Source organism: Centropristis striata, unplaced genomic scaffold (genome assembly GCF_030273125.1).
Source record: "Centropristis striata isolate RG_2023a ecotype Rhode Island unplaced genomic scaffold, C.striata_1.0 Scaffold_46, whole genome shotgun sequence".
In the NCBI taxonomy this organism is placed as follows: Eukaryota; Metazoa; Chordata; class Actinopteri; order Perciformes; family Serranidae; genus Centropristis; species Centropristis striata.
The window spans coordinates 3,256-30,952 of NW_026739062.1; the positions used below are offsets into that span (position 1 = coordinate 3,256).

General features: G+C 38.1%; 1 protein-coding gene and 1 long non-coding RNA gene across 2 annotated transcripts; both read right to left on the bottom strand.

Annotated features, from left to right (window-relative positions):
* Positions 1-792: 792 nt before the first annotated feature.
* si:dkey-187a12.4 (uncharacterized) lies at positions 793-11,175 on the bottom strand. Its single transcript, XM_059328775.1, has 4 exons — positions 10,750-11,175; positions 8,314-8,473; positions 6,805-6,935; positions 793-993 (listed from the first exon to the last, which is right to left on the bottom strand). The coding sequence occupies exons 1-3, from the start codon at positions 11,173-11,175 to the stop codon at positions 6,805-6,807; spliced, it is 717 nt and encodes a 238-aa protein (XP_059184758.1). The 3' UTR covers positions 793-993.
* Positions 11,176-12,037: 862 nt separating this feature from the next.
* Positions 12,038-18,740, bottom strand: LOC131968026 (uncharacterized). Its single transcript, XR_009394023.1, has 3 exons — positions 18,660-18,740; positions 14,795-14,847; positions 12,038-12,120 (listed from the first exon to the last, which is right to left on the bottom strand). It is a non-coding gene; the product is annotated as an uncharacterized LOC131968026 (long non-coding RNA).
* Positions 18,741-27,697: the final 8,957 nt, after the last annotated feature.

Below are 27,697 nucleotides of genomic sequence, written 5' to 3' on the forward strand. Positions count from 1 at the left end.
CTACATGGGGACATTATGGGCTGAAATATGGGTTGCAAGTGGGATTGTCCACAGGTTCCATGTTGGCCCCATGCTAACTGACAATGTGGGTTTAAGGCAGGATTACACAAGGTTTTAGGTAGGCCCCAGCTGGGCAAAGCAGATAAGACCAATCTTGGTCCCAGCTTTAAGTCCTATGTGGGACCTACATGGGGACATTATGGGCTGAAATATGGGTTGCAAGTGGGATTGTCCACAGGTTCCATGTTGGCCCCATGCTAACTGACCATGTGGGTTTAAAGTAGGATTACACAAGGTTTTAGTTAGGCCCCAGCTGGGCAAAGCAGACAAGACCAATCTTGGCCCCAGCTTTAAATCCTATGAGGGACCTACATGGGGACAGTATGGGCTGAAATATGGGTTGCAAGTGGGATTGTCCACAGGTTCCATGTTGGCCCCATGCTAACTGACCATGTGGGTTTAAAGTAGGATTACACAAGGTTTTAGTTAGGCCCCAGCTGGGCAAAGCAGACAAGACCAATCTTGGCCCCAGCTTTAAATCCTATGAGGGACCTACATGGGGACAGTATGGGCTGAAATATGGGTTGCAAGTGGGATTGTCCACAGGTTCAATGTTGGCCCCATGCTAACTGACCATGTGGGTTTAAGGCAGGATTACACTAGGTGTCAGGTGGGCTCCAACTGGGCAAGATATGCAAGACCCTTTTTTGTCCCATGTTGGTCCTAAATGGGGACAATGTGAGCTGTGTCACAGCTGGCTCTAAGCCACGACAAAAACGAAAGACGCACTGCTTCAAATAAATAAGGAACATATTTATTTAACATAAATAATAAATGATACAATAAAATGAGGTGTGAAAGTCAGTAAGATCAGTGGTGTGGGATGTGCATGTCTGGAAAGTATGGTGTGTGTGGATGTTGTGTGGAACATAACAGAATAACAAACAAAACTCAAACAAGAGCTGCCGCACCACCTAGGAGACAGGCGTCTATCTGCAAGGAGAGAGAGAGACAGAATGAATAAGCAACAGTTTATATAGTAAACCCAGATCACCTGCACAGGTGTCCTCAATCGCCAGATTGCCGGGCTGGCCCGACCCCCCTGTCAACCAGCAACTTACTTCAGGCCCCACTGGCAACACCAGCAGGGGCCGCCACAGCTGAAACATGGGTGGATAGTCTGTGAGTCCTATGTTGGTCGCATGCTTGCCCATGTGGGTTTAAGGCAGCATTATATTAGGTGTTAGTGGACCCCAACTGAGTTACATACACAAGACCCATCTTGGTCCCAGCTATAAGATCCCTGGTCTATGCTACTCCACTGACCATAATAAAATGATACATGCGTCCCACTTTCACAAACCTCTTACCTTTTACAGATGTACACATACAAATATTGTCTTAAAACATCCTAATTGAGTACTGAGTACAATTTGATAAACATCCAACCTAGAGCTGTTTTATATGAAAAAAACACAAAAATGTAGTTATTTTTCATATAATACATTTTTTTTGGCTGGGGCATTGTTTTTTTTATCACAGCCTTGGATATGTCAAAGATTAAGAACAAAATTGAATTTGATGCATTTTTAGTTTTTGTGTAGTGTCAGATTTAAAATTTACTACCCTTTCACGCCATTCGGGGTGAAAATGTCCACCTCCAGAAAAATGCTATAAAAACTTTATAGATTAATATTATTTTCTACTTTTTTCTGCATAAACCTCTTAAACAACTTCTGCCCTGCTCAAAACTACCAAACATTCAAAGATTATGAGGATTTTAACCTCTTAAATGACAGTTCGATTGCACGATGTCACTGTTTTTCAAATAAAAAAAAAATAAAAAAATTGAGTTATTTTCCATAAAATAAATTTTTTTTGGCTGGGGCATTATTTTTTATCACAGCCTTGGATATGTCAAAGATTAAGAACAAAATTGATTTTTATGCATTTTTATTTTTTGTGTAGTGTCAGGTTTAAAATGTAAAATTCCCTTTTTGGCCACTTGTTGGCATACATGTCCATTTCTAAATAACACTTTAAAAATATTCAATTATTATATACAGGATTTAAACCATTTAAATGCCAGTTTGATTCCATGATGTCACTGTTCAAAGAAAAAACAAACAAAAATTGAGTTATTTTCCATTTAATAAATACTTTTTGGCTGGTAGTGGGGCGGATTAGCTGAACAATCGTTCATTTTGTGATAAAAGCATCAAATTTGGTACACTCATTGCTGAAGACATGTTTAATGAATCTGGATATTGGGCCATCGCAAAAAAAAATTCTGATGGCTGTGGCAGCCATTTTTAAAAATGGCCGCCGGTGGTTACTGGCGTGGAATGCTTTGCCTACCCTACAGCTGCTGTTTCATGTTTTCAGCACCACAAATATAATTTAGAGACATGTTAAAGTGACAAAAGTTTTATTACAGTCTAATAGAAACAAACATTAACTTTGTATAACATTTTATTAGGTCTTGATATTCCCATTCACAGGCTACGGCCTCCTCTTTGGCTTGTATTCTTCTGTTAGTGGAGCGGCTAAGTGATATAATCTTTCAGTTTATGATACAAGCGTGAAAATTGGCATGAACACTCTCCATGGGTCACTTGACAAGAAAATTGTCTGAGACATTTAAAATTTTAAGATGGCGGCCATTTTTCAAGATGGCCGACACCCAAGTGGAGCGGTTAAGTGATATAATGGTTTATTTGTGTGATACAAGCATACAAATTGGCATGAGCAGTCTCTGTTGGTCACTTGACAATAACCCACCCACAGTTACTTGAAATTCCAAGATGGCGGCCATTTTTCAAGATGGCCGACACTTTAGTGGAGCAATTGAATGATATAATGGTTTATTTGGTGACACAAGCATAAAAAATTGGCATGAGCAGTCTCCATGGGTCACTTAACAAAAAAATTGTCCGAGACATTTGAAATTGTAAGATGGCGGCCATTTTTCAAGATGGCCGACACCTTAGTGGCGCAATTCAATTATATAATGGTTTATTTGGTGATACAAGCATAAAAATTGGCATGAGCAGTATCTGTAGGTCACTTTACAATAAGCAATGCACAGTTACTTGAAATTCCAAGATAGCGGCCATTTTTCAAGATGGCCGACACCTTAGTGGAGCAGTTAAGTGATACAATGGTTTATTGGGTGATATACGGATAAAAACTGGCATGAGCAGTATCTGTGGTCACTTGACAATAAGCCAGCCACAGCTACTGGAAATTTCAAGGCGGCAATTCTTTTTTTCAGGATGACTGCCGCCTGCCATGTGAACCTTTAAATTATGAATTTCCTCATAGAAATGTATTGGGTTCCTCAAGAGAGGTTGTTTGACTGTGCTTTGTCTGACTCCTTGCCCACGACCTGTCCAGTTTGGTAAAACCTGACAGGAGTTCCCTCCCACCGGCGTAGCTCTCCGGGTTCACCAAGGTACACAGGCTCCCTTACCATGAGGGTTTTTTTAAATACTTTTTTAAATTACTTTTTTTATAACTAACCATTACTACTGCCATTAAACATGCCAAATAAATACTCAGGGGTGGGGAAACACAGTTGTGGTGCTGAATGGACAGTGCTCCAAAATAATAATTGAGCAATGGTTAATACTGAATGGCAATAATGACAGATCCAGAGGCAACAGCAGGGCTGGCTGACACGGAACCATGACAAACAGTATCTGAAACTATACTAGGGAACTAAACTGAAAATGTGAAAGCAATGTTACAAAGTAAAAACTGAACATGTCACAGTAATAGGCTGGTGACAAAATAGAACATAATGCACCGATGTGGCGAGGGGAAGCCAAGCCATAGGCCTACACTTGAAAACACAAAAGACAACAGGGAATAACACTGGCAAAAGAAACAAGCAAATACGTTCTAGCAGGGGCAATACATAGGCATGTGCAACTGAGTCCATATCTGTAGCACTTACACTTTCCAGTACAAGCCTTGGTGCACCCACATTTTGTCAACTCCCAACAACTCTCCGCAATAGGTGGAAGTGGAGTCCAGAAGACTTTCCACTCCTTGTCCTGTTTACCCATCCCCAGTCGGACGGGCTTGGCATTTGTGGATGTCTCTCTTCAATGCCTGTCCCCACACATATCCAGCCTCATAAGAGGTCTGGGATCTTCTTGACCTCTTGACATGGATATCTTTGGTATCTTTAGTGTCTTTAGCAGCAGTAGATGCTCTTTTTTGGGCCCTTTCCAGCTGTGTGTTGTTGAACATAAGTTTACAGCTTGAATGATATTTTGCTCTGTTTCTTGTCAATGTGCTTTCTATGCCATCACCTTCATCTAGTCGGGTTGGACTACGTAAGATAGGCAGAGCATTTGTTTTATGAAATAATGGAACATTTCTTGCAATGGGATTATAACCAGTATGATCTTGGTGTCCTGCTGTTTGTTTTCTCAACTGTTATGATGGCTTCTGCAATGTCTGCAGCAAATTCAAAGGCAGAGGCCGAGGGTTTATTCTTTTACCACCTTTTAATAAGCACTTTGATGTATGGGATACAACTAAGTTCATGCCTTAACCCTACACTTAGTCCAATCGTTCATCCAATGCCATTTTTACCCTGTACGATCTGTACACCACCCGGTTAACTCAAACTACTCAGAGAGTTGTCGTCTCTTCTTTGACTAACTTTACAATTGGCTGACATTGAACCCCACTCTGAGTTTAACAGCAGTCATATATCACCAGTGTGCCCTGGTAGTGCAGATACTCACTCTTGTCTAATCTGTCTATGATCAACAACTCAACACAACTGTATTATGATGTTTTAAAACTTGTTTTCCAGAATAATCTAAATCCCAATACATTTCTATGAGAAAATTGATCTTTTGAGGATCCAGGGGGCGGCCATCTTGAAAATAGAAATTTCAAGTGGCTGGGAGTGTTTTTTTTTCAACCCAAGTAACTGTGGGTGGCTTATTGTCAAGTGACCCATGGAGACTGCTCATGCCAATTTTTATGCTTGTATCACCAAATAAACCATTATATCATTCAATTGCTCCACTAAGGTGTCGGCCATCTTGAAAAATGGCCGCCATCTTGGAATTTGCGATGGCCTAATATACAGATTTGTTTGAAACAAATCCACCAACACATCCACCAAATTGTGTGCTTCTATCACAAAATAAACAATTCTTGTGATTTATTGAGCTAATCCGCCCCACAGGGGATGCACATTTTTGGGGGGTGCTACCCACACGTTTAGCCCTGTTGCTCATTCCATGAATGCACTATCCTTACAAGCTGTACCTCGTTGTAAAGGTGACTAATCAGGCTTTCCAAAAATATACAATTCATCACCAGTTGGTATTATTAAAAGGGCAGTTTTTATTCATCATTGATTTATTCGTATAACAAATGCCTGCCACGGCCACTAGGGGGCGCTTTTGAGGTGGCCCAATATCCAGATTTGTTTGAAACATATTCACCAACACATCTACCAAATTTCATGCTTTTATCACAAAGTGAACGATTGTTGTGAAATATTGAGCTAATCCGCCCCACTATGGGGCATTTATCAGTCTTGGATATGTCAAAGATTAGCAACAAAATTGATTTTGATGCATTTATAGTTTTTTGTGTAGTGTCAGATTCAAAAATGTACTACCCTTTTATGGCAGACATGACCACTTCCAAAAACACAATAAAACTATTACTGATATATTTTTTTCAACTTTTTTGGGTTAAATCTTTTGATCAACTTCCGTTCTAATCAAAACAATCAAATATTGAATAATCATTGCTGTTTTGAGTGTCTTGACAAACTGGCATTTAAAGGGTTAAAATCCTGAAAATAATAGAATATTTGATCGATTTTATCAGGACTGAAGTTGATTAAAAGATTTAACCCAAAAAAGTTGAATCAGTAATCAGTAATATTTTTAAAGCGTGATTTAAAAGTGGACATGTCTGCCATCAAGTGCCCCAAAAGGGGTTTTTACATTTTAAATCTGACACTACACAAAAACTTAAAATGCATCAAAATCAATTTTGTTCTTAATCTTTTACATACCAAAGGCTGTGATAAAAAAAACAGTGACATTGTGCAATCAAACTGGCATTTAAAGGGTTAAAATCCTCAAAATATTTGAATGTTTGGTAGAAGTTGTTTAAGAGGTTTATGCAGAAAAAAGTAGAAAAAAATATTAATCTGTAAAGTTTTTATAGCATTTTTCTGGAGGTGGACATTTTCAGCCTGAATGGCTCATAAGGGTAGTAAATTTGTACAAAGTATTATAGAGCCATTAGAAAAATTTAAATTTGAATTTCAAGAAAGAAATCCTTCTTCCAAAAATCATGTCATTTGCAGTACCACAGCCAAAATTAGTGAATAAGTGAAAATCACAAATATGGCTGAAAAAGTCCCGAGTGGGCTCAGGGGGTTAATCAAATAAATTATTAATCACCAACCAGTTCTAATTTTTAAAAAGAAATGGTGATTTCAACATTTTATTTTTTAACATTTACTGATTTTCAGTTAAATATTTTCCAACAAAAATTAACAACAGATTTATATAGTGTGTGTGTGTGTGTGTGTGTGTGTGTGTTCCTTCACATGTGAACTTCCTAACGGAAAAATAAAGTTCTTTGAATTTGAATATGTAATGAAAATACAATGCAATGTTACAAAAATTTAAGTTGAACTTCTTTACTTTGTTTTAGTAGTTTTACTTTAAACAAATATTTGTTATTAGTTTTTAACATTTTAACAGGGAAACTGTACTGAAAACAATTTGAACTCATTCCACCACTGCTTACTTAATTTGGCACCAGCTGTCTGGCTGCTCTTCGTCCGCCTCTGTCCCTGGCCCCAGTGAACCATTTGGACAGTGCCCTTTCCGCTTCCTGCTGGTTCACTTGTGCTGTCAAGGAGTTCTTTTTTAGAGCCTCTGTAAAAGAAATTTGGTTGACAGTATGAGCTATGAACAGTAAAAAACATATTCTCTTTAAACATCATTTAGAATTAAACAATGGCCAACTTCAGGGCCATATTGGCAAAAGTATGAAGAATATGATGGATAATCGTTATGGATTTTAAACCAAAAAAATTATTTATACCTTTATAAGGTAAATATAAATAAATAATTATTTATATAGTTAAGTACCCTACTTGAACTTGAAACATTTTATCATAATACTCCCTCACAATCATAACAATAGCTTTGTGAGGTGTGTACAAATAATCATTAAATAAAATGATAAACATGTTTTCACATTAAAATGCCAAAATAGGTTGAGGATTCAATGGTACAATGCAGGCTTCAGATTTGAAATAATTTATACATATATACTGATTTAAACTTTAGTTTTATTACTAAATTAGATGAGCAATTCTTAAAATAGTGCAGTCCAGTACAAAGAGATTCCTTGCAATTTCATCTTGTGAGACATTATTCCTCCGATTTACTTTAATGTACTTTTCCAACAGACAGAAATCCATCAGGGCAGCGGAGAACTTTGATACCTGCAGATGGGATGTTAACTTCTCTAACCCTTAACCTCCTCTGTAATTTTTGTAAATTTTTCTCTTCTTTTTTTCCCCATTTGTTGATCATTTTGGCTGTGTTACAGCTCGAGGCATGCATTTTTGCAGGAACATTTTAGTAATATTTTTGAAATCCATTGTCATTAACCCTTTCATGTCTTTTATACTCCATTGGTGCATTTATTACCCTCTGGTGACCCTTGTGGCCAAAAAAGGCCAAACACACAACAGCTGCTATTAAATAACCATACATCAATATTTTTTTCAGATTCTTTTTCATAAAAAATTAGTGATATTTGACATTTTCACTGTATTCCACCAAATTCCACCATTTTCCAATTTGTAGGCCGATGCATGAAATTCTTCTATTTTGCCAGTTATATAATGGAGGTTTGTGACTACCAGGGGTAATTAATCAATTTGCAATCAAATCAATTTTTTGGCTAATCTTTGACATATCCAAGACTGTAATCTCCACCAAAAGCCCAAGTCTCTACTATTTATTATATGGAAAATAATTCATTTTTTGTGTTTTTTGGAAGAAATTATGAAAAACTTCAAATATATAAGCTGGCATATAAAGGGTTAAAATTCTGAAAATGATTTAATGTTTGGTAGTTTTCAACAAGTCTGAAGTTGTTTAAGAGATTTATGGAAAAAAAATCTGAAAAAAATATTGATGTATGGTGATTTAATAGCAATTTTAGTGTGTGTGGCCTTTTTTGGCCACAAGGGTCAGAGGCTAGTAAGGAGGAGGAGGGCACAAGGGCTTACTTACTTACCATACACAACGTTGAAAAGACCCAAGTCCTTAAACTTCTTTTTCCCATGACGGCCAAACATGTTGTACTCCAATGCCAGCTCGTTTGACAGAATGTATTTCATCATTCGCCTTGTTGCATCATCGACACTTGTGCCCCCTATATCTGCAACAATGGCAACCTAGGGATGAGAGCCAAAATGAGAGAAAAATGGCCTGCATTAAGTTCTAAGACAATTAGCTTCAAAGATTTAATTTTTTTAAAAGTCAACTAAACATTTGTGACGCGTTCCATCAAAATGAGTCGCAGCCGACTGTTCTTGTAAAAACACTTTCAAACATGAAAAAAGTGATTTTGGGCTGTTTTGGGGTTTTATGCGTTTCTGAATAAACAAAGTCTCAGCTTTAAGACAATGTTAACATTAATATGAAATTCAAATGATAAGCATAATTTTTAAGCTCTTAAACGTAACGTCAGAACGTTTTTCGCGGCACACAGCTGTTTACAGACAGGCTGGATGACGTGGTTCACATAGTGTTGAAGATCGCCAGCTTAACTAGATGGATTAATGTGAGGAGAACATTGCAAAACTTTTCAATTTAATCAGAGATAGAAGTCCTACATGTGTTGATAACTGGACAGAGTTAATTATGGACTATTTCACCACACTGGTAGGTGAGGAGACGAGAGGAGAGAGAGACAGCGGGACCTCCGACTAGGACGGTGCAGCTAACGTTAGCTAAGATAATGCCTGAGAGAGTGAGTTGGAGGAAGATGAGGAGGAAGATATTGCGCTGATGGATGAGCCGATGGTAGCATACAATGTCTCTGACTGTAGTTATCTAAACGAGGACAATGTTAAAGAGACTACGATAGCTCGGGAGTACAAGTGGAGCCGCAAACTTCACAACAGCGGCGCCTGCTAGCTGCTGTTTACCGGAGGAGACGTGAGAAGACGTGACCCAGTTAAAGAGATGACTGATGGTAAGTTCTTATAGTGGTTATAGCTAATAATCCTCTTTTTCTCTGTTAGTAAGGGCTAATAAAATCACTAGAGCAGGCTAAGAAAGCAGCTAATAATGCTGTGTGATAACAGCATCCTATAAATTACATTTTTTTAACATAATGAGGAAAATCAGTGTTTCATTCACTCAAAAAAGTGTTGTTTCTGAACACAATCCAGGCAGTGATTACCTTATCACCACAAAACTTAGGCTCATTATTAAACGGTGATATACAAACATAATTTGTAGGAGACAGGTTTGCTGTGAGACACAAAGGTGAGGAGATCTTTAGGCTATAACAAAATAAACAGTCTAAAGTATGGTAAAAGTATTGTTTAAAAGATCTGATATGGTGAATATGTTATGTTTCTGAATATGGGGCTGTATTAAATCCTGTATGTCTATCAGTGAATGCAGTGATCAGATTGAAGCAATAATACTGAAATGATCAGGCCTCATTCAACAATGATTCAATATGATTTAGCCAGCCCAAAAGGTTTGTGATGACTGGATTTTTCATTTATGCTATCTTATTTCGTAGATGAGAAACATTTGGTCCATCTTGTGAAGCTCCATACGACTCTATGAGAGGATGCAGTGTGAGAAGCAGCAACACCAGAGGACTGCCTACTTCCTTGATGCATATGAGTTTAATTATGAAATAATTAAATAAATATGAAATAATATAAAATATATTCTGTATTATTATAATATTAAAAGGGCCATTGTCTGTATATATATTTTTTATTGTATGGATATGCACTTGTAAGTAAGTATAAGTCCATGTGTGCACGTGGCTCGATATTTAATATTTTATTAATATATTTAAAGTATTATTATATTTAAATACCCATCATATATTCTGTATGACATCATATGTACAATATATTTGTTCATATTTTATCATTATTGTATTCCATGTGTTTTGGATACTTGTCTACATGAGCTTCTCGGCCTGTACTGTGTTGTGTATGTGCTCGTGCACGAGGTCACGTGCATGTGTATGTGTGACAGTATGAGTAGACTACACATACAGGTGTGGGGTATCACCTTTGACCCAAAGATATTGTGAGTCTAGTCTTAATAAATGTGTTTTAATGTGAAACATGGCGGAATCTGTATCATTTTCTTTAAAGCCCTTTTTCTCTAAACTAACTTTTGATAACAGTCGAACTTTGGATGAGCATATCTCATGGAATATTTGGCGTAGAAACATAATGTTGGTATTGACATGAAGCTAAAAGTCTCCTCTTTACAGACATATCAAAATCTCAAAATGTGTTTCTGGGTCAATGTGACTCATATTGATGGAGCAGGTCACATTTGAAGTTTTAGCCTCTATGTAATTTACTGTAATGTTACACATATTTTTATTTAGTAGGCAAATGAAAATCAATTTGGAAAAAAGTAATAAAAATAAAATAAAATAAAAAACACCCCAAAAAAAACTTACAACAGCAGACATTAGACTGCGGTCCCCCAGTTTCTCCTCGAGAGCCTCAACATTTACTTGAGTTTGCAGCGGGAAGACCACTCCATCAGGAACCTCCTCTGATCCATCTTGCTTCTTCAGCAGGACATTTAGCATCTTACCATGAACCTTCTGGGTCTCCTTAATTTCCTCTAACATTGTAAGAAGTTTAGAGAACATGGCTTCACAGCTGGGGCTTGAACCCCTCTGGAGAGTGGAACTGGCAACTCGCTGGGCAGTAGGGCTGGTGACCTGCTGGACAGCGGAAACTGCAACGGGCAGGGCAGTAGGGCTGGTGACCTGCTGGACAGCAGAAACTGCAACGGGCAGGGCAGTAGGGCTGGTGACCTGCTGGACAGCGGAAACTGCAACCGGCTGGGCAGTGGGGCTGGTGATCCGGCTGGTCATAGTCTTTGCTGCTAGCCTAAGAAGTTTTTCTGGGGGAGTGGGTGGAAGTTCTTCCTCTGAATCAGACTGCTCACTTGATTCTCTCTGACTCTGGAAGAGTTTTGACCTTGCCCTAGAGAGGTTAATATTAAGATATATAAGTTAAACCATTACTGCCTCTATATTATGGAAATTACCTTTAACCTGTATTCCCCCGCAAACACCTACTTTCTCTTTTTCAAGCCATCTTCAGTGTCTGTCAGGTCTGATGTATACTCAGCTTTATGTAACTTCACCCTGGCCTCTTCATAAGTGGCTATAAAATACAATGACACAAAATAAAAGGAGTGAAGCAGATGTTAAAATAGAAACCGATTTCCATAGGAATTTAAAACAGTTGTCGCAGATAACAAAATTCTGTTTTGAGTCATTTTTCGGATCAGCAAATGAGGAACAAAGTATAGATTACAGTTGAATGTCTTTAGTTATTACTATGGTAATATGATTGTTTGAAAAATGATTGTTTAGAAGTCACGAGTAATAGCCAATCAAGACTGACAGACATGCACATACAGTATACAGAATATGAAGCAGATGTCGAATCTGCAGAGGGATAGTGTGGCCTTGACAAATTAGCTCAGACAACCATGTAGAGAAAACTTAACACAAAAAAAAAAAGTTGGCAATAACGGGCTTTAAAGTAAGTAAAGGAAATAGAGTAGTAGTTAATGAGTAAAATCAAAGTTACCTGCATTTCCCATCACACGCACATTACACAGAATCCAGTTTTCAGCTGGTGGGGTGCCCTCTTTCACAGCCTTGGTCACATTTTGCACCGTAGCTGGTGGCCACCAGCATAATTTTCCGTCAGTGCCCTCGAACCACTCTGATGGAATGATGTCGACTTGCTTGCAGCCATCATGGTCAATTTCATCCACGAACTCCACCACACTGAATGAGGGCATCCTGCAAAGTTCATCATGTTATGTGCTGTGTAGCTGAGGCAAAGCTACAAACATTTTCTGAAAAGGCAATAATAGCAGTGGTTTTGTGAAGTCTGTTACTGGAGCACTGGCAAGCTGACCAGACAGTTTTGATAGTAAACAAACTCCAAGACATGTCGACTCCATGGGGTACTTGAAAAAACATGCACGCGTCTCAAAAAGTTCATACACTACATGTGTTTCTGCAGTGGAATGCACAATGTTCCTCACAACTGCAACTCTGCCCCCCAGTTCAAAACAATTGGAACCACTGGAGTTTGAGATTATTGTGTCTTTCAGTTTATACATCTTATATTGAACACCCTGTTGCATGGAAAAATCTGTTGGCAATGGTCCAGATGCATGGGGCTGTTTCAGTTCAACACCTTCAGGCATGTCTTTTGACATGTGAGGAAATAATTGCCTTTCATAGACACGTCTGACAATTTGTTGGACAGGACCCTGTGGTCTTCTCACCATTTTTTTCAACTGTCCCAAATAATTCTCAAAAGGAAAACATGAAACTGAATCCAGAGGGCCATATTTTTCAGCATCATCTGCTAAATGTATAAGACTGTGTGTATTGTTAACCAGAAATTTTGTCCCATATATCTTAGCAAAGTTGGTAACAAAGAATCTTAACAATTTTCTGGCAAAACCACAAAACTCTCTACAAAGAGGAGACAGAAGTATTCTCATAGCACATGACAAAACCAGGAAGTTTCTGTAATGTTGATTGGGCAATCTTTCAAAAAGCACAACTGGCCCTGTATATAATAAGAATTGCCTGAATTCTGTCGCCTTCCACTGGCTGTACTCGGACAAAGATCTTGGCTTTCTGGAAAAGCTCCAGGGTAAGCTTTGTCTACACAGTTTCAAGTGATCAGAGATGGCGGAAAGGACAGAAGATGGAACCCGACATTGCAATGGCCCCTTAAACCACAGAGCAATCAATTTACGCACAATGCCTAAGCAAACTAAATGCATGTAGTCCAGAGGAAAAGCAGAAACCATACCAATGCCTAGCCCTTGGAGAGGTGACTTAGAGTGATGGTGGTCTTCATCAGACATTTGTTCAAACTGAGTGTCAGTCCTCAGGCTGGAATGCATCTCTGGAAACACAACTCTACTGTCAACATAAATGCCATACTGTGTACAACGCTCACAAGAACTATAGCCACCATGACCTTTGATACATTTTAAAAAAGCTCTTGCTGGAGTGTCACAAATAAAAGCATCTGGAAGTGCAACATTGTACTGTTTCCCCCTTAGCATTACGCCTGTTGTTGTGATGGCTTTTACATCTTCAATAAAATCATGCATGTAGTCTGTCACAGATTCAGGTTTACAGGGACCTGCATATACACCTATCATAAACACTTTTGCTTTTGGTAGTTCAACTATTTGACCTAAAATAGGCCACAGCTGCATATTAGAGCTCCTTGAAAGAGGCAGCCCATCAACATTCACACGAAGAGTCAATGTGTCTGTTGTCAGTTCATACTCGTTTGTAATTTTCAGTTCTGACAGTATTGCACTTGTAAGCCCAAAGTGGTAGTAACTTCCCTGTCCCATCTCTTGAACCTCACAATCTTTCACTGTACCGAGGAGAGTTCTGGGATCCTTGGGTACATCCAGACCTAGCTCTAAGAGTATTGCCAGTAACTCTGACACTGCAGAATGAGACACCTGACGGTGAGCTGCCCATTCAGCTAGTTTCCTTTTCGCATCAGAGTGAGGTTCCTCTTCAGTAAAATCACAGGCAGGATCTTCTTCACAGTCACTACACATGTACAAGTCATCAACATCACTGTCAAAGTCCAACTGCAGATTTTCAGCCTCATCAGCATTGTTCTCCATATATTCCTCAACATGCACATCCAGATCCACTTCCTGCATCTCTTGATCCACCGCCTGCACTACTGTCACTGCCTGCATTTCCTGATCCAATGCCTGATCTGCCTGGTCAACAGCCTGATCTGCCTGGTCCACAGCCTCCATGGCAAGGGTCATTAAATGCTGCTGCACTCTACTTTTGATTCTCCTCCTCCTTGTCCTTGAATTGCCATTGAAGTAATCCATTTCACTAAAAAATACACAGGAGTGTTTCCCACATGTCAAATGAAAAAGGGCTTGTATTACATCATCATTTTTTCCCCATTGGTTTAGGTAACTAGTAGGCCTCCCATATAAACAAAGCCCACTAAACAAAAAAATAATGGAAACTTTAGGTCTAATCTAAAATTAAATTTAACTCTTACCCTTCTTTAAAGTGGTTCAACTTAACATCATTAAATGGGAAACCTGCTACTCAGTGGCTGAAATATTTTGTTTATTTTACAAGGAAATCTTGTTTTATATTTCAAAAATGGCATTACTTTTTAAAGGGGTGCACAAGGGTTAATATTTTTTCATAAGTAAGCTTAAACAAACAAAACTATTCTATCTAATTAAGTCCAATTTTGTTTCCATCAGTCAAAACACCAGTCTGCTGACCCTGTTCTTTCCTTCCTCATTTTACAATAATTTCTAATAAATTAAACTGAGCAGAAGCAGGCAGCGACTGTAAAATATCAGTACTGAAATTAACAAATGAGCATGAACTAACAACAGATACATTGTACATATATGACAAACTATTACATTCAAATACTTACGTGGCAAAGAAGAACACCTTTCAACAGTGTGAGAAACTGTGATCCAGACAAATCTAAATGTGACAGGAAGACAATGGTTGAGAGAAGTCAGCAGGGGGCACTTATAATTTATGTTTTTGCACAGGTAAATACTGTGTGGTTAACATTCACCCACCAACTATTCAATACAATTTCAGGTTAAATTCACAATTTTAACACACTTGTAGATGAAAATTATATAGCCAGCCAAGAAATAGAACAACGGAGGGTTCTTATTATATTTGGATTTGTCATATTTTTTACGTCAGGTGCATTCACACATATTAACTGAAATTACTATAATTTAACTCCTTGACAGCTACATTAAGCTGTTAATTAATGACACTCTCATAAATAATCTAGAATGAACACACGATAGGTCTAGATGTACTATTGTAGCAGGGGTGTACCATCTAAAACAGTGGTTCTTAACCTTTTTTCAGTGATGTACCCCCTGTGAATTATTTTTTCAGCCAAGTACCCCCTAACCAGGGCAAACCATTTTTGGTTGGAAAAAAAAAAAGAGTTAAAAACAGAGCGCTGTGCCATCAGTGGCTGATTTATTAAACTTTGGAACTGATAAACACATTAAAAATTCAAACATTTGAAAAAAAAAACACAACTATTTTAAACACTTTGAATGTTAATAATCTATGACTATAACTTTATTGCAAATATTTCTCATCACTAAAATGTAGTGATTCAAACTAATCTAGTAAAAACAGTGAGCATATAACCATTTAAAACTATAACTGCTACGCTTCAACCACGACTCCATCTTTGAGTTTTTGAGTGATTGACAGGTGATCCCAGGTGGCATATGACAGGTTGGGTCCAACCATCCTGGTATGGGGGACACTCTGGGTTTTTAGGATCAGGAAATTGAATAGCCTACTGAATATAAAGTTCATTTTATGAACAAACTTATACTTATATTTTCCTAAAATATTTATTAAATAATTATTTTTAAAGGATTTTTGCATGGATGCTACTTTTTAAATGTATATTTTAAAATCTCACGTACCCCCTGGAGTGCCTTCACGTACCCCCATTTGAGAACTACTGATCTAAAGCCTACCACACACATAAAGATAATCTGACTGATTTTGCCCAGTTTTCCCCCTTCGACCAAGGACAAAAATCAGCCGATTATTTTAAAATATCCTAAAATTATTTTATGAGATTACCCTGTCGTGTGGGGTGTTAAAGAGTAAAATTCTCCCAACAATCGACTCAGAAAAACGGTCGGTGCTGACAATTGTAAATATTAAACATGTTCAATATTTTCAAAAATATCAGATCACGTTTGATCACGCAAGATTTCTGGCACGGGGGACAAGAATCTTGTGTGTCATGAGACAAATTTTTATGTGTGTGGTGTGCTGTATTTGGAATATCGGAGCACACCACACACAATATGATCAAAACTGTTCAATCAAAGATTTTTTTATCTTCATGTGTGGGCTCTCACACATATAAAACATCTGTTGAAAATTAGATTAATGTGTGTACCAGGCGTAAGGCACCTCACGATTTGATTCAATTACGATTCAGGGAGCTACGATTTCATTATTCAACAAATATGATGTTCTACCAGTCACTCAATGTTTTTACCAGCCACCATTTTGCAAGCATACATTTGTATCATTTGTAATTTGTCTTGTTTTTAAAAAAAAAAGTTAACAGTACACGACGTAAAAATATTGATTTAGAAAATGCTCTATTTCTTCACACACGTTCAATTTTACTGTAGATTAACTGTATCATCCCCTGTTGTTCTGCTCTTTGTGCTCTACTAGGGTTGTAACAATATCAAAATATCATAAAATCCCAATACCTCAATAACAAGCCCATGATATTTATTGCAGTATAGTAAGGCATATCATGATATCAAGATCTGACAGTATGATAATACCACAGTAAGCTCCACCATGCAATATTTATTCCACTATCCATAAATCAACTACTAGATAATTTGGTCAAAATTAAAATAGCTTATCTGCCTTTCTCAATCAGCAGCTTCTCTCCTCTTATCCCAGCCTCACCTGCCTGTCCGCTCCCACCTCACTCCCTCACATCCCTCCCTCGGCTCACCTTGCTCCTTCTCCCTCTCTAACTTTAAATAAATACCTGCTTCTCTATCTGCTGTCACACAACACAACGCTAGGTTTTTTTTGCTAGAGTGTGAGAAGTTTAACGATGTCCGCGACATCAGCGCTGTGTGTCTATTTCACGTGTGTTCCGTCTGACTCACACTCACACACACACACACACACACACTAAACAGTCAGTCGACAAGGTGACACGGACGATCGTCTCTGATACTCTCGCAAACGCTGTCAATTAATGTAGTTACAGGTCCGCCATGATATATTTCAGTGTTTCCCACAGACCAGGTAGCAATGTGTGGTGCTCCATGACACCGGTGGGTGAATCGAGTGTCACAGTGTGGTGCAGTGGGTCATCGGGTGGATGCAGCGGGCGGTGTTCAACACTTTCTGAAGCTGCCACATGAAAAAACCTGTTTCTATTGTTCTTCAGTCACCTGCTGAGACACTATAAAGCTACAGCATTTCAGCTCAGTCTTACTTCTTTAAAAGCAAGTTATTTAAGAGAAGACAACTAAAAACATTTTTACCAGAACCTTGCCTGGTTTCATTCCTCACCCCAACTAGTTCAATCTTTAGATTCTGTGACAGAAATGATTTGCACAAAACAACTTCAATTGGAGGTTTTTATTTCAAATAATTAACTTAAGACCTACCTCAACCAATAACCTGTTCTAACTGTTTCGGTAAAATAATGTAAAAAATAAAATATATTAACACAAATAAAATAAAGAAAATAAAGAAACTACCTAAGGAACAAAGCCTGATTCAGATTCTGTAGCCTATAAGGGCGGTAAAGTCCTAAATTATTTAAATATATCACTTTATTATCATTTTAAACCCTTTTAGGTGAGAAAGTAGCCGTTTAGATCCCCAGTGCCTCGTTAATTTGTCTAAATACCAGCTGTTTACTATTTTGTTCGGACGAATTCGGCACTACTCAAGCTAGCCGTCGTGAGCAACGCACTTCCGGTTACATTCACAAAAATAAAACGCCCGTTGCCCTTTATAACGTTGGAATTTGTGCTTTTACTTTGAAAACAGGAAGCGAACCTACCCTCGATGTAGCTAGCTTGAAGCAGCCGCTTTGACTGCTCTCGTCCGTTAACGGCATTTAAGGAAACCATTCAATAAGCCTTAACGTTACCGGAGAGTCTTGCCAGCTCTGAGACCGGCCCGGTTCATTGTAAAACATTTATTTATTGATGTGAATGTGGTGTTTTCTGTGTGTTGGCTAAAGTTACAGACGTTACAGTTTTTTTAATCCCCTAGAGAGGAAAAAAAAAACAGAATCATTTTGTGGCGGTGCGCCACAGAATGGTCTATGTGTGGGAAACACTGTATTTTCTTTTTTAACTGGCCACAGTGGCTTGTGGGCTGATTAAATTCACCCACCACACTCAGTAACTAGCCCAAGAGCTAGCTGCCACAGCAACAAAAAGTAGCCACATGGGCCTGTTGAGCTAATTCAGCTGCATTTTTTTTATTCGAAATTGTATATACTGCCTTTGTTTTAGAGAGGGGCTATATAAAAAACAGTTACGGCATTTCGACAAATTAGGTCTATTAGGCCTATTAGCATTAGCTAAAGCTAGCTAAAACACTCACCACATTAGCTGAGTCTGAGTTCAAACAAGCATTTTTGAAAATTCCTCAGTGTCTTACCTCACAATACTTCGATAGTAATGATGGTTTAATACAATAACTTTACAAAATAGAGAGATAGATATGCCACTCACCAGTATCAAATGCACGATCTTCCTTCTTCAGCGGACTGCTGCTCTTTGCCGCTATTGGCGCTGTTCCCAAGAAATTCAAAATAAAAGCGCGCAGTGTGACCGTTATGTACACGTGACCTAAACTCTAAAAAAAATGACGGGGCTGATCTTGGATCTTCTGAAAGTAAATTTCTAAGAAACAATTAAATTTAAAGCAAAAACCTTGTACCCTTAAAAATAAAAACTATTTTTTTATTTTAAAAATATACCTTATTAATATTATTTTGTTATATATATAACAAAATAATTCTTATTTTATTTGTATTTATTTAGGATAAAGAAATTCTGCTTCTGCCCCCACAGAACTGCAGTTGCTTTTGTTATTCAGTGTATTATATATATATATATATATATATATATATATATATATAAAATATGATATATATAATATATATATATATATATATATATATATATAATATAAATAACAAAATAATTCTTATTTTATTTGTATTTATTTAGGATAAATAAATTCTGCTTCTGCCCCACACAACTGTAGCTGCTTACCTGTGTTGTGTGCCTTTTTTAATTTTTTTTTTATATCAAACAGCAATACAATGCTCAGTTACAAAGAAGAAGAAACGAGTTACAGAAATATAAACAATGCTAAAAATAAAATAGAAGTAAATATTTAAAAAATAAAATAAAATAGAAGAATAATTAAATGGAAAAGAATGAAACAAAAACAAATAAATAATAAAATAAACAGACGCAAGATTACGTGTTAAAGACATTAAACGCAGAGCATATGTTGGCAGTCTTCACAGCTTTTTTGTTTTGTAGACAGGAGAGAGTTGAGATATACTGTTCAAACTCTGACTTAAACAAAAATAAATTTGTTTTTTTACTTGAAAATTTACATTTGTGTATGTGGTATTTGGCAAAAGAAAAAATACATTTTTAAGAAATGATGCATCATCATCCTTCTTTTTGTGATCAAAACAGCCAAACATGACATCTTTATCAGGCAAAGTAAAACCAGTGAAAATATTTGTGTTAACAAAGGAGGCAATGTCCTTCCAGAGCTTCTATGTAAATTCACAAGAACAAAAAAAATGTGAGATAGTTTTAGGGTGCAGATCACAAATAACAAATTCCACCTCAATGTCAACTTTAAACTGTGTCGTGTGTTTTTTCCCTGTAATGTGTGTTAGATGTGTCAAAGGTAAGAGAGCACTAAAATTCTCAAACTATTCACCAGCAATCTGTCTACGGTTTGACTAGGTCTGTTACAACCACAGAGCAATCGCTCCTTACAAGCCACAACCACATACAAGATAATGCTGATGACAATGCTGACATGTTGTTTTGGGCTAAAGTTTGACTGTAATATTGACTGTATGAACTGTATGGGCAATAACAAAGTCGGTCAAAAAAAAATTGAGGCACATTTCCTTACAGCACACCTGACAGCTGCTTTCATGTCTACAGTCACAGAGTTATTAAGAAGGATAATATAGCCTGTAGATTTTAATAAGGGTTCATGCTGTTTTTTATTCTGGTATCATCATGTCTAACGTTAGTTAGGATTATGAAAAATTGTCCACAAATGTTAAATTAGGATTTTGATGTTTTAAAGATGCAAACAATAAACAACAGAGTTCAGCAACAAAAAAAACCACACACACACATTCCTACTTTGCCCACTTACATCCCTTATGGGGCCCATAGAGTAAGCCCTTATGGGCCTACCATGTGGGCCCCATGTTACTGAAGCAACATGGGTCCCAGATATTATTACTACCTCCCATCCCATGTCTACATTGCCCAATTACATCCCTTATGGGGCCCATAGAGTAGGCCCTCATGGGCTTACCATGTGGGACCCATGTTACTGAAGCAACATGGGTCCCAGATATTGTTACAGAATTCCACCCCATGCCTACATTGCCCAATTATATCCCTTATGGTGCCCATACAGTAGGCCCTCATGGGCTTACCATGTGGGACCCATGTTACTGAAGCAACATGGGTCCCAGATATTGTTACTACCTTCCACCCCATGTCTACTTTGCCCAATTATCTCCGTTATGGGGCCCATACAGTAGGCCCTCATGGGCTTACCTTGTGGGCCCCATGTAACTGAAGCAACATGGGTCCCAGATATTATTACTACCTCCCATCCCATGTCTACATTGCCCAATTACATCCCTTATGGGGCCCATAGAGTAGGCCCTCATGGGCTTACCATGTGGGACCCATGTTACTGAAGCAACATGGGTCCCAGATATTGTTACAGAATTCCACCCCATGCCTACATTGCCCAATTATATCCCTTATGGTGCCCATACAGTAGGCCCTCATGGGCTTACCATGTGGGACCCATGTTACTGAAGCAACATGGGTCCCAGATATTGTTACTACCTTCCACCCCATGTCTACTTTGCCCAATTATCTCCATTATGGGGCCCATACAGTAGGCCCTCATGGGCTTACCATGTGGGCCCCATGTTACTGAAGCAACATGGGTCCCAGATATTATTACTACCTCCCATCCCATGTCTACATTGCCCAATTACATCCCTTATGGGGCCCATAGAGTAGGCCCTCATGGGCTTACCATGTGGGACCCATGTTACTGAAGCAACATGGGTCCCAGATATTGTTACTACCTCCCATCCCATGTCTACATTGCCCAATTACATCCCTTATGGGGCCCATAGAGTAGGCCCTCATGGGCTTACCATGTGGGACCCATGTTACTAAAGCAACATGGGTCCCAGATATTGTTACAGAATTCCACCCCATGCCTACATTGCCCAATTATCTCCGTTATGGGGCCCATACAGTAGGCCCTCATGGGCTTACCATGTGGGACCCATGTTACTGAAGCAACATGGGTCCCAGATATTGTTACTACCTCCCACCCCATGTCTACATTGCCCAATTATATCCCTTATGGGGCCCATACAAAAGGCCCTCATGGGCTTACCATGTGGGACCCATGTTACTGAAGCAACATGGGTCCCAGATATTGTTACTACCTCCCACCCCATGTCTACATTGCCCAATTATATCCCTTATGGGGCCCATACAAAAGGCCCTCATGGGCTTACCATGTGGGACCCATGTTACTGAAGCAACATGGGTCCCAGATATTGTTACTACCTCCCACCACATGCCTACATTGCCCAATTTTATCCCTTATGGGGTCCATACAGTAGGCCCTCATGGGCTTACCATGTGGGACCCATGTTACTGAAGCAACATGGGTCCCAGATATTGTTACAGAATTCCACCCCATGCCTACATCGCCCAATTATATCCCTTATTGGACCCATAGAGTAGGCCCACTTGGGCATACCATGTGGGTCTCATGTTACTGAAACCACATGGGGTCCACACAACTTGCCTTCTTCCAGCCAATGCCCACTTAGCCAATTCTTATCACTGACAGGGCCCACACGGTCAGCCCACATGGGAAGCTCATGTGGGACCCAAATCAGATGAAGTACATGGGGCCCAGGAAATGATACCCAGTTCCACCCCATGCCCACTTAAATCCCCTATGGGGCCCTTAGAGTTGGCCCATATGGGCTTTCAATGTGGGACTCATGTTATGTGACCCATGTGGGACTCACATGATTCGCCTACTTCTATCTCATGCCCACTTTGCCAACTCATATCCCCTTTGGGACCCATATGGTCAGCCCACATGGGCTTCCTATATAGGACCCATGTTAATGAAACCATATGGGGTCCAGACAATTTGCCCAGTTCAAGACCATGCCCACTCTGTACCCATGCTGCCCATTGATAACCCATATGGGGCCCACTTATGCATGTTGGCTGGGTGCTGGTGGCCAAAACAGCCTTATTTCGCCGAGAGAAGAACAATTTCAGCCAATCCTTGATACTAATGATGATGAATCAATAAATCACTACAGGGATTGAATATGAGTGAAAATGCATGTTGCCTGCTGAAAATGAGTTGAAATCACAAGAAAAGAGTCAATATTATATTTGGGTCTTACAGTGTTCAAACATGACTGCTTGTGCGCAAAACAGCCTTATTTCGGCGAGAGAAGAACAATTTCAGCCAATCCTTGATACTAATGATGATGAATCAATAAATCACTACAGGGATTGAATATGAGTGAAAATGCATGTTTCCTGCTGAAAATGAGCTGAAATCACAAGAAAAGAGTAAAAATGATACTTGGGTCTTACAGTGTTAAAACATAACTGCTGGTGGCCAAAACAGCCTTATTTCGCCGAGAGAAGAACAATTTCAGCCAATCCTTGATACTAATGATGATGAATAAATAAATCACTACAGGGATTGAATATGAGTGAAAATGCATGTTGCCTGCTGAAAATGAGTTGAAATCACAAGAAAAGAGTCAATATTATATTTGGGTCTTACAGTGTTCAAACATGACTGCTTGTGCGCAAAACAGCCTTATTTCAGCGAGAGAAGAACAATTTCATCCAATCCTTGATACCAATGATGATTAATCAATAAATCACTACAGGGATTGAATATGAGTGAAAATGCATGTTTCCTGCTGAAAATGAGCTGAAATCACAAGCAAAGAGTAAAAATGATACTTGGGTCTTACAGTGTTAAAACATAACTGCTGGTGGCCAAAACAGCCTTATTTCGCCGAGAGAAGAACAATTTCAGCCAATCCCTGATTCTAATGATGATGAATCAATAAGTCACTACAGGGATTGAATATGAGTGAAAATGCATGTTGCCTGCTGAAAATGAGTTGAAATCACAAGAAAAGAGTCAATATTATATTTGGGTCTTACAGTGTTCAAACATGACTGCTTGTGCGCAAAACAGCCTTATTTCAGCGAGAGAAGAACAATTTCATCCAATCCTTGATACTAATGATGATGAATCAATAAATCACAACAGGGATTGAATATGAGTGAAAATGCATGTTTCCTGCTGAAAATGAGCTGAAATCACAAGAAAAGAGTAAAAATTATACTTTGGTCTTACAGTGTTCAAACATGACTGCTGGTGGCCAAAACAGCCTTATTTCGGCGAGAGAAGAACAATTTCATCCAATCCTTGATACTAATGATGATGAATCAATAAATCACTACAGGGATTGAATATGAGTGAAAATGCATGTTGCCTGCTGAAAATGAGTTGAAATCACAAGAAAAGAGTCAATATTATATTTGGGTCTTACAGTGTTCAAACATGACTGCTGGTGGCCAAAACAGCCTTATTTCGGCGAGAGAAGAACAATTTCAGTCAATCCTTGATACTAATGATGATGAATCAATAAATCACTACAGGGATTGAATATGAGTGAAAATGCATGTTGCCTGCTGAAAATGAGTTGAAATCACAAGAAAAGAGTCAATATTATATTTGGGTCTTACAGTGTTCAAACATGACTGCTTGTGCGCAAAACAGCCTTATTTCAGCGAGAGAAGAACAATTTCAGCCAATCCTTGATACTAATGATGATGAATAAATAAATCACTATAGGGATTGAATATGAGTGAAAATGCATGTTTCCTGCTGAAAATGAGCTGAAATCACAAGAAAAGAGTAAAAATGATACTTGGGTCTTACAGTGTTAAAACATAACTGCTGGTGGCCAAAACAGCCTTATTTCGCCGAGAGAAGAACAATTTCAGCCAATCCTTGATACTAATGATGATGAATCAATAAATCACTACAGGGATTGAATATGAGTGAAAATGCATGTTGCCTGCTGAAAATGAGTTGAAATCACAAGAAAAGAGTCAATATTATATTTGGGTCTTACAGTGTTCAAACATGACTGCTGGTGGCCAAAACAGCCTTATTTCGCCGAGAGAAGAACAATTTCAGCCAATCCTTGATACTAATGATGATGAATAAATAAATCACTACAGGGATTGAATATGAGTGAAAATGCATGTTGCCTGCTGAAAATGAGTTGAAATCACAAGAAAAGAGTCAATATTATATTTGGGTCTTACAGTGTTCAAACATGACTGCTTGTGCGCAAAACAGCCTTATTTCAGCGAGAGAAGAACAATTTCATCCAATCCTTGATACTAATGATGATGAATCAATAAATCACTACAGGGATTGAATATGAGTGAAAATGCATGTTTCCTGCTGAAAATGAGCTGAAATCACAAGAAAAGAGTAAAAATGATACTTGGGTCTTACAGTGTTAAAACATGACTGCTGGTGGCCAAAACAGCCTTATTTCGCCGAGAGAAGAACAATTTCAGCCAATCCTTGATACTAATGATGATGAATCAATAAATCACTACAGGGATTGAATATGAGTGAAAATCCAAGTTGCCTGCTGAAAATGAGTTGAAATCACAAGAAAAGAGTCAATATTATATTTGGGTCTTACAGTGTTAAAACATGACTGCTGGTTGCCAAAACAGCCTTATTTCGCCGAGAGAAGAACAATTTCAGCCAATCCTTGATACTAATGATGATGAATCAATAAATCACTACAGGGATTGAATATGAGTGAAAATGCATGTTTCCTGCTGAAAATGAGCTGAAATCACAAGAAAAGAGTAAAAATGATACTTGGGTCTTACAGTGTTAAAACATGACTGCTGGTGGCCAAAACAGCCTTATTTCGCCGAGAGAAGAACAATTTCAGCCAATCCTTGATACTAATGATGATAAATCAATAAATCACTACAGGGATTGAATATGAGTGAAAATCCAAGTTGCCTGCTGAAAATGAGTTGAAATCACAAGAAAAGAGTCAATATTATATTTGGGTCTTACAGTGTTAAAACATGACTGCTGGTTGCCAAAACAGCCTTATTTCGCCGAGAGAAGAACAATTTCAGCCAATCCTTGATACTAATGATGATGAATCAATAAATCACTACAGGGATTGAATATGAGTGAAAATCCAAGTTGCCTGCTGAAAATGAGTTGAAATCACAAGAAAAGAGTCAATATTATATTTGGGTCTTACAGTGTTAAAACATGACTGCTGGTTGCCAAAACAGCCTTATTTCGCCGAGAGAAGAACAATTTCAGCCAATCCTTGATACTAATGATGATGAATCAATAAATCACTACAGGGATTGAATATGAGTGAAAATGCATGTTTCCTGCTGAAAATGAGCTGAAATCACAAGAAAAGAGTAAAAATGATACTTGGGTCTTACAGTGTTAAAACATAACTGCTGGTGGCCAAAACAGCCTTATTTCGCCGAGAGAAGAACAATTTCAGCCAATCCTTGATACTAATGATGATGAATAAATAAATCACTACAGGGATTGAATATGAGTGAAAATGCATGTTGCCTGCTGAAAATGAGTTGAAATCACAAGAAAAGAGTCAATATTATATTTGGGTCTTACAGTGTTCAAACATGACTGCTTGTGCGCAAAACAGCCTTATTTCAGCGAGAGAAGAACAATTTCAGCCAATCCTTGATACTAATGATGATGAATCAATAAATCACTACAGGGATTGAATATGAGTGAAAATGCATGTTTCCTGCTGAAAATGAGCTGAAATCACAAGAAAAGAGTAAAAATGATACTTGGGTCTTACAGTGTTAAAACATAACTGCTGGTGGCCAAAACAGCCTTATTTCGCCGAGAGAAGAACAATTTCAGCCAATCCTTGATACTAATGATGATGAATAAATAAATCACTACAGGGATTGAATATGAGTGAAAATGCATGTTGCCTGCTGAAAATGAGTTGAAATCACAAGAAAAGAGTCAATATTATATTTGGGTCTTACAGTGTTCAAACATGACTGCTTGTGCGCAAAACAGCCTTATTTCAGCGAGAGAAGAACAATTTCATCCAATCCTTGATACTAATGATGATGAATCAATAAATCACTACAGGGATTGAATATGAGTGAAAATGCATGTTTCCTGCTGAAAATGAGCTGAAATCACAAGAAAAGAGTAAAAATGATACTTGGGTCTTACAGTGTTAAAACATGACTGCTGGTGGCCAAAACAGCCTTATTTCGCCGAGAGAAGAACAATTTCAGCCAATCCTTGATACTAATGATGATGAATCAATAAATCACTACAGGGATTGAATATGAGTGAAAATCCAAGTTGCCTGCTGAAAATGAGTTGAAATCACAAGAAAAGACTCAATATTATATTTGGGTCTTACAGTGTTAAAACATGACTGCTGGTTGCCAAAACAGCCTTATTTCGCCGAGAGAAGAACAATTTCAGCCAATCCTTGATACTAATGATGATGAATCAATAAATCACTACAGGGATTGAATATGAGTGAAAATGCATGTTGCCTGCTGAAAATGAGTTGAAATCACAAGAAAAGAGTCAATATTATATTTGGGTCTTACAGTGTTCAAACATGACTGCTGGTGGCCAAAACAGCCTTATTTCGGCGAGAGAAGAACAATTTCAGTCAATCCTTGATACTAATGATGATGAATAAATAAAATCACTACAGGGATTGAATATGAGTGAAAATGCATGTTGCCTGCTGAAAATGAGTTGAAATCACAAGAAAAGAGTCAATATTATATTTGGGTCTTACAGTGTTCAAACATGACTGCTTGTGCGCAAAACAGCCTTATTTCAGCGAGAGAAGAACAATTTCAGCCAATCCTTGATACTAATGATGATGAATCAATAAATCACTACAGGGATTGAATATGAGTGAAAATGCATGTTTCCTGCTGAAAATGAGCTGAAATCACAAGAAAAGAGTAAAAATGATACTTGGGTCTTACAGTGATCAAACATGACTGCTGGTGGCCAAAACAGCCTTATTTCGGCGAGAGAAGAACAATTTCAGTCAATCCTTGATACTAATGATGATGAATAAATAAATCACTACAGGGATTGAATATGAGTGAAAATGCATGTTGCCTGCTGAAAATGAGTTGAAATCACAAGAAAAGAGTCATTATTATATTTGGGTCTTACAGTGTTCAAACATGACTGCTTGTGCGCAAAACAGCCTTATTTCAGCGAGAGAAGAACAATTTCAGCCAATCCTTGATACTAATGATGATGAATCAATAAATCACTACAGGGATTGAATATGAGT

Bases quoted from the DNA above. Each gene is read 5' to 3' on its own strand.
- si:dkey-187a12.4 (XM_059328775.1), bottom strand. From the start codon at position 11,175: ATGACCAGCCGGATCACCAGCCCCACTGCCCAGCCGGTTGCAGTTTCC. The intron at 8,474-10,749 runs GTAAGTTTTTTT...TCTCATCCCTAG, and splicing joins GCAGTCTAATGTCTGCTGTT to GTTGCCATTGTTGCAGATAT. The intron at 6,936-8,313 runs GTAAGTAAGTAA...TTTCTTTTACAG, and splicing joins TCTTTTCAACGTTGTGTATG to AGGCTCTAAAAAAGAACTCC.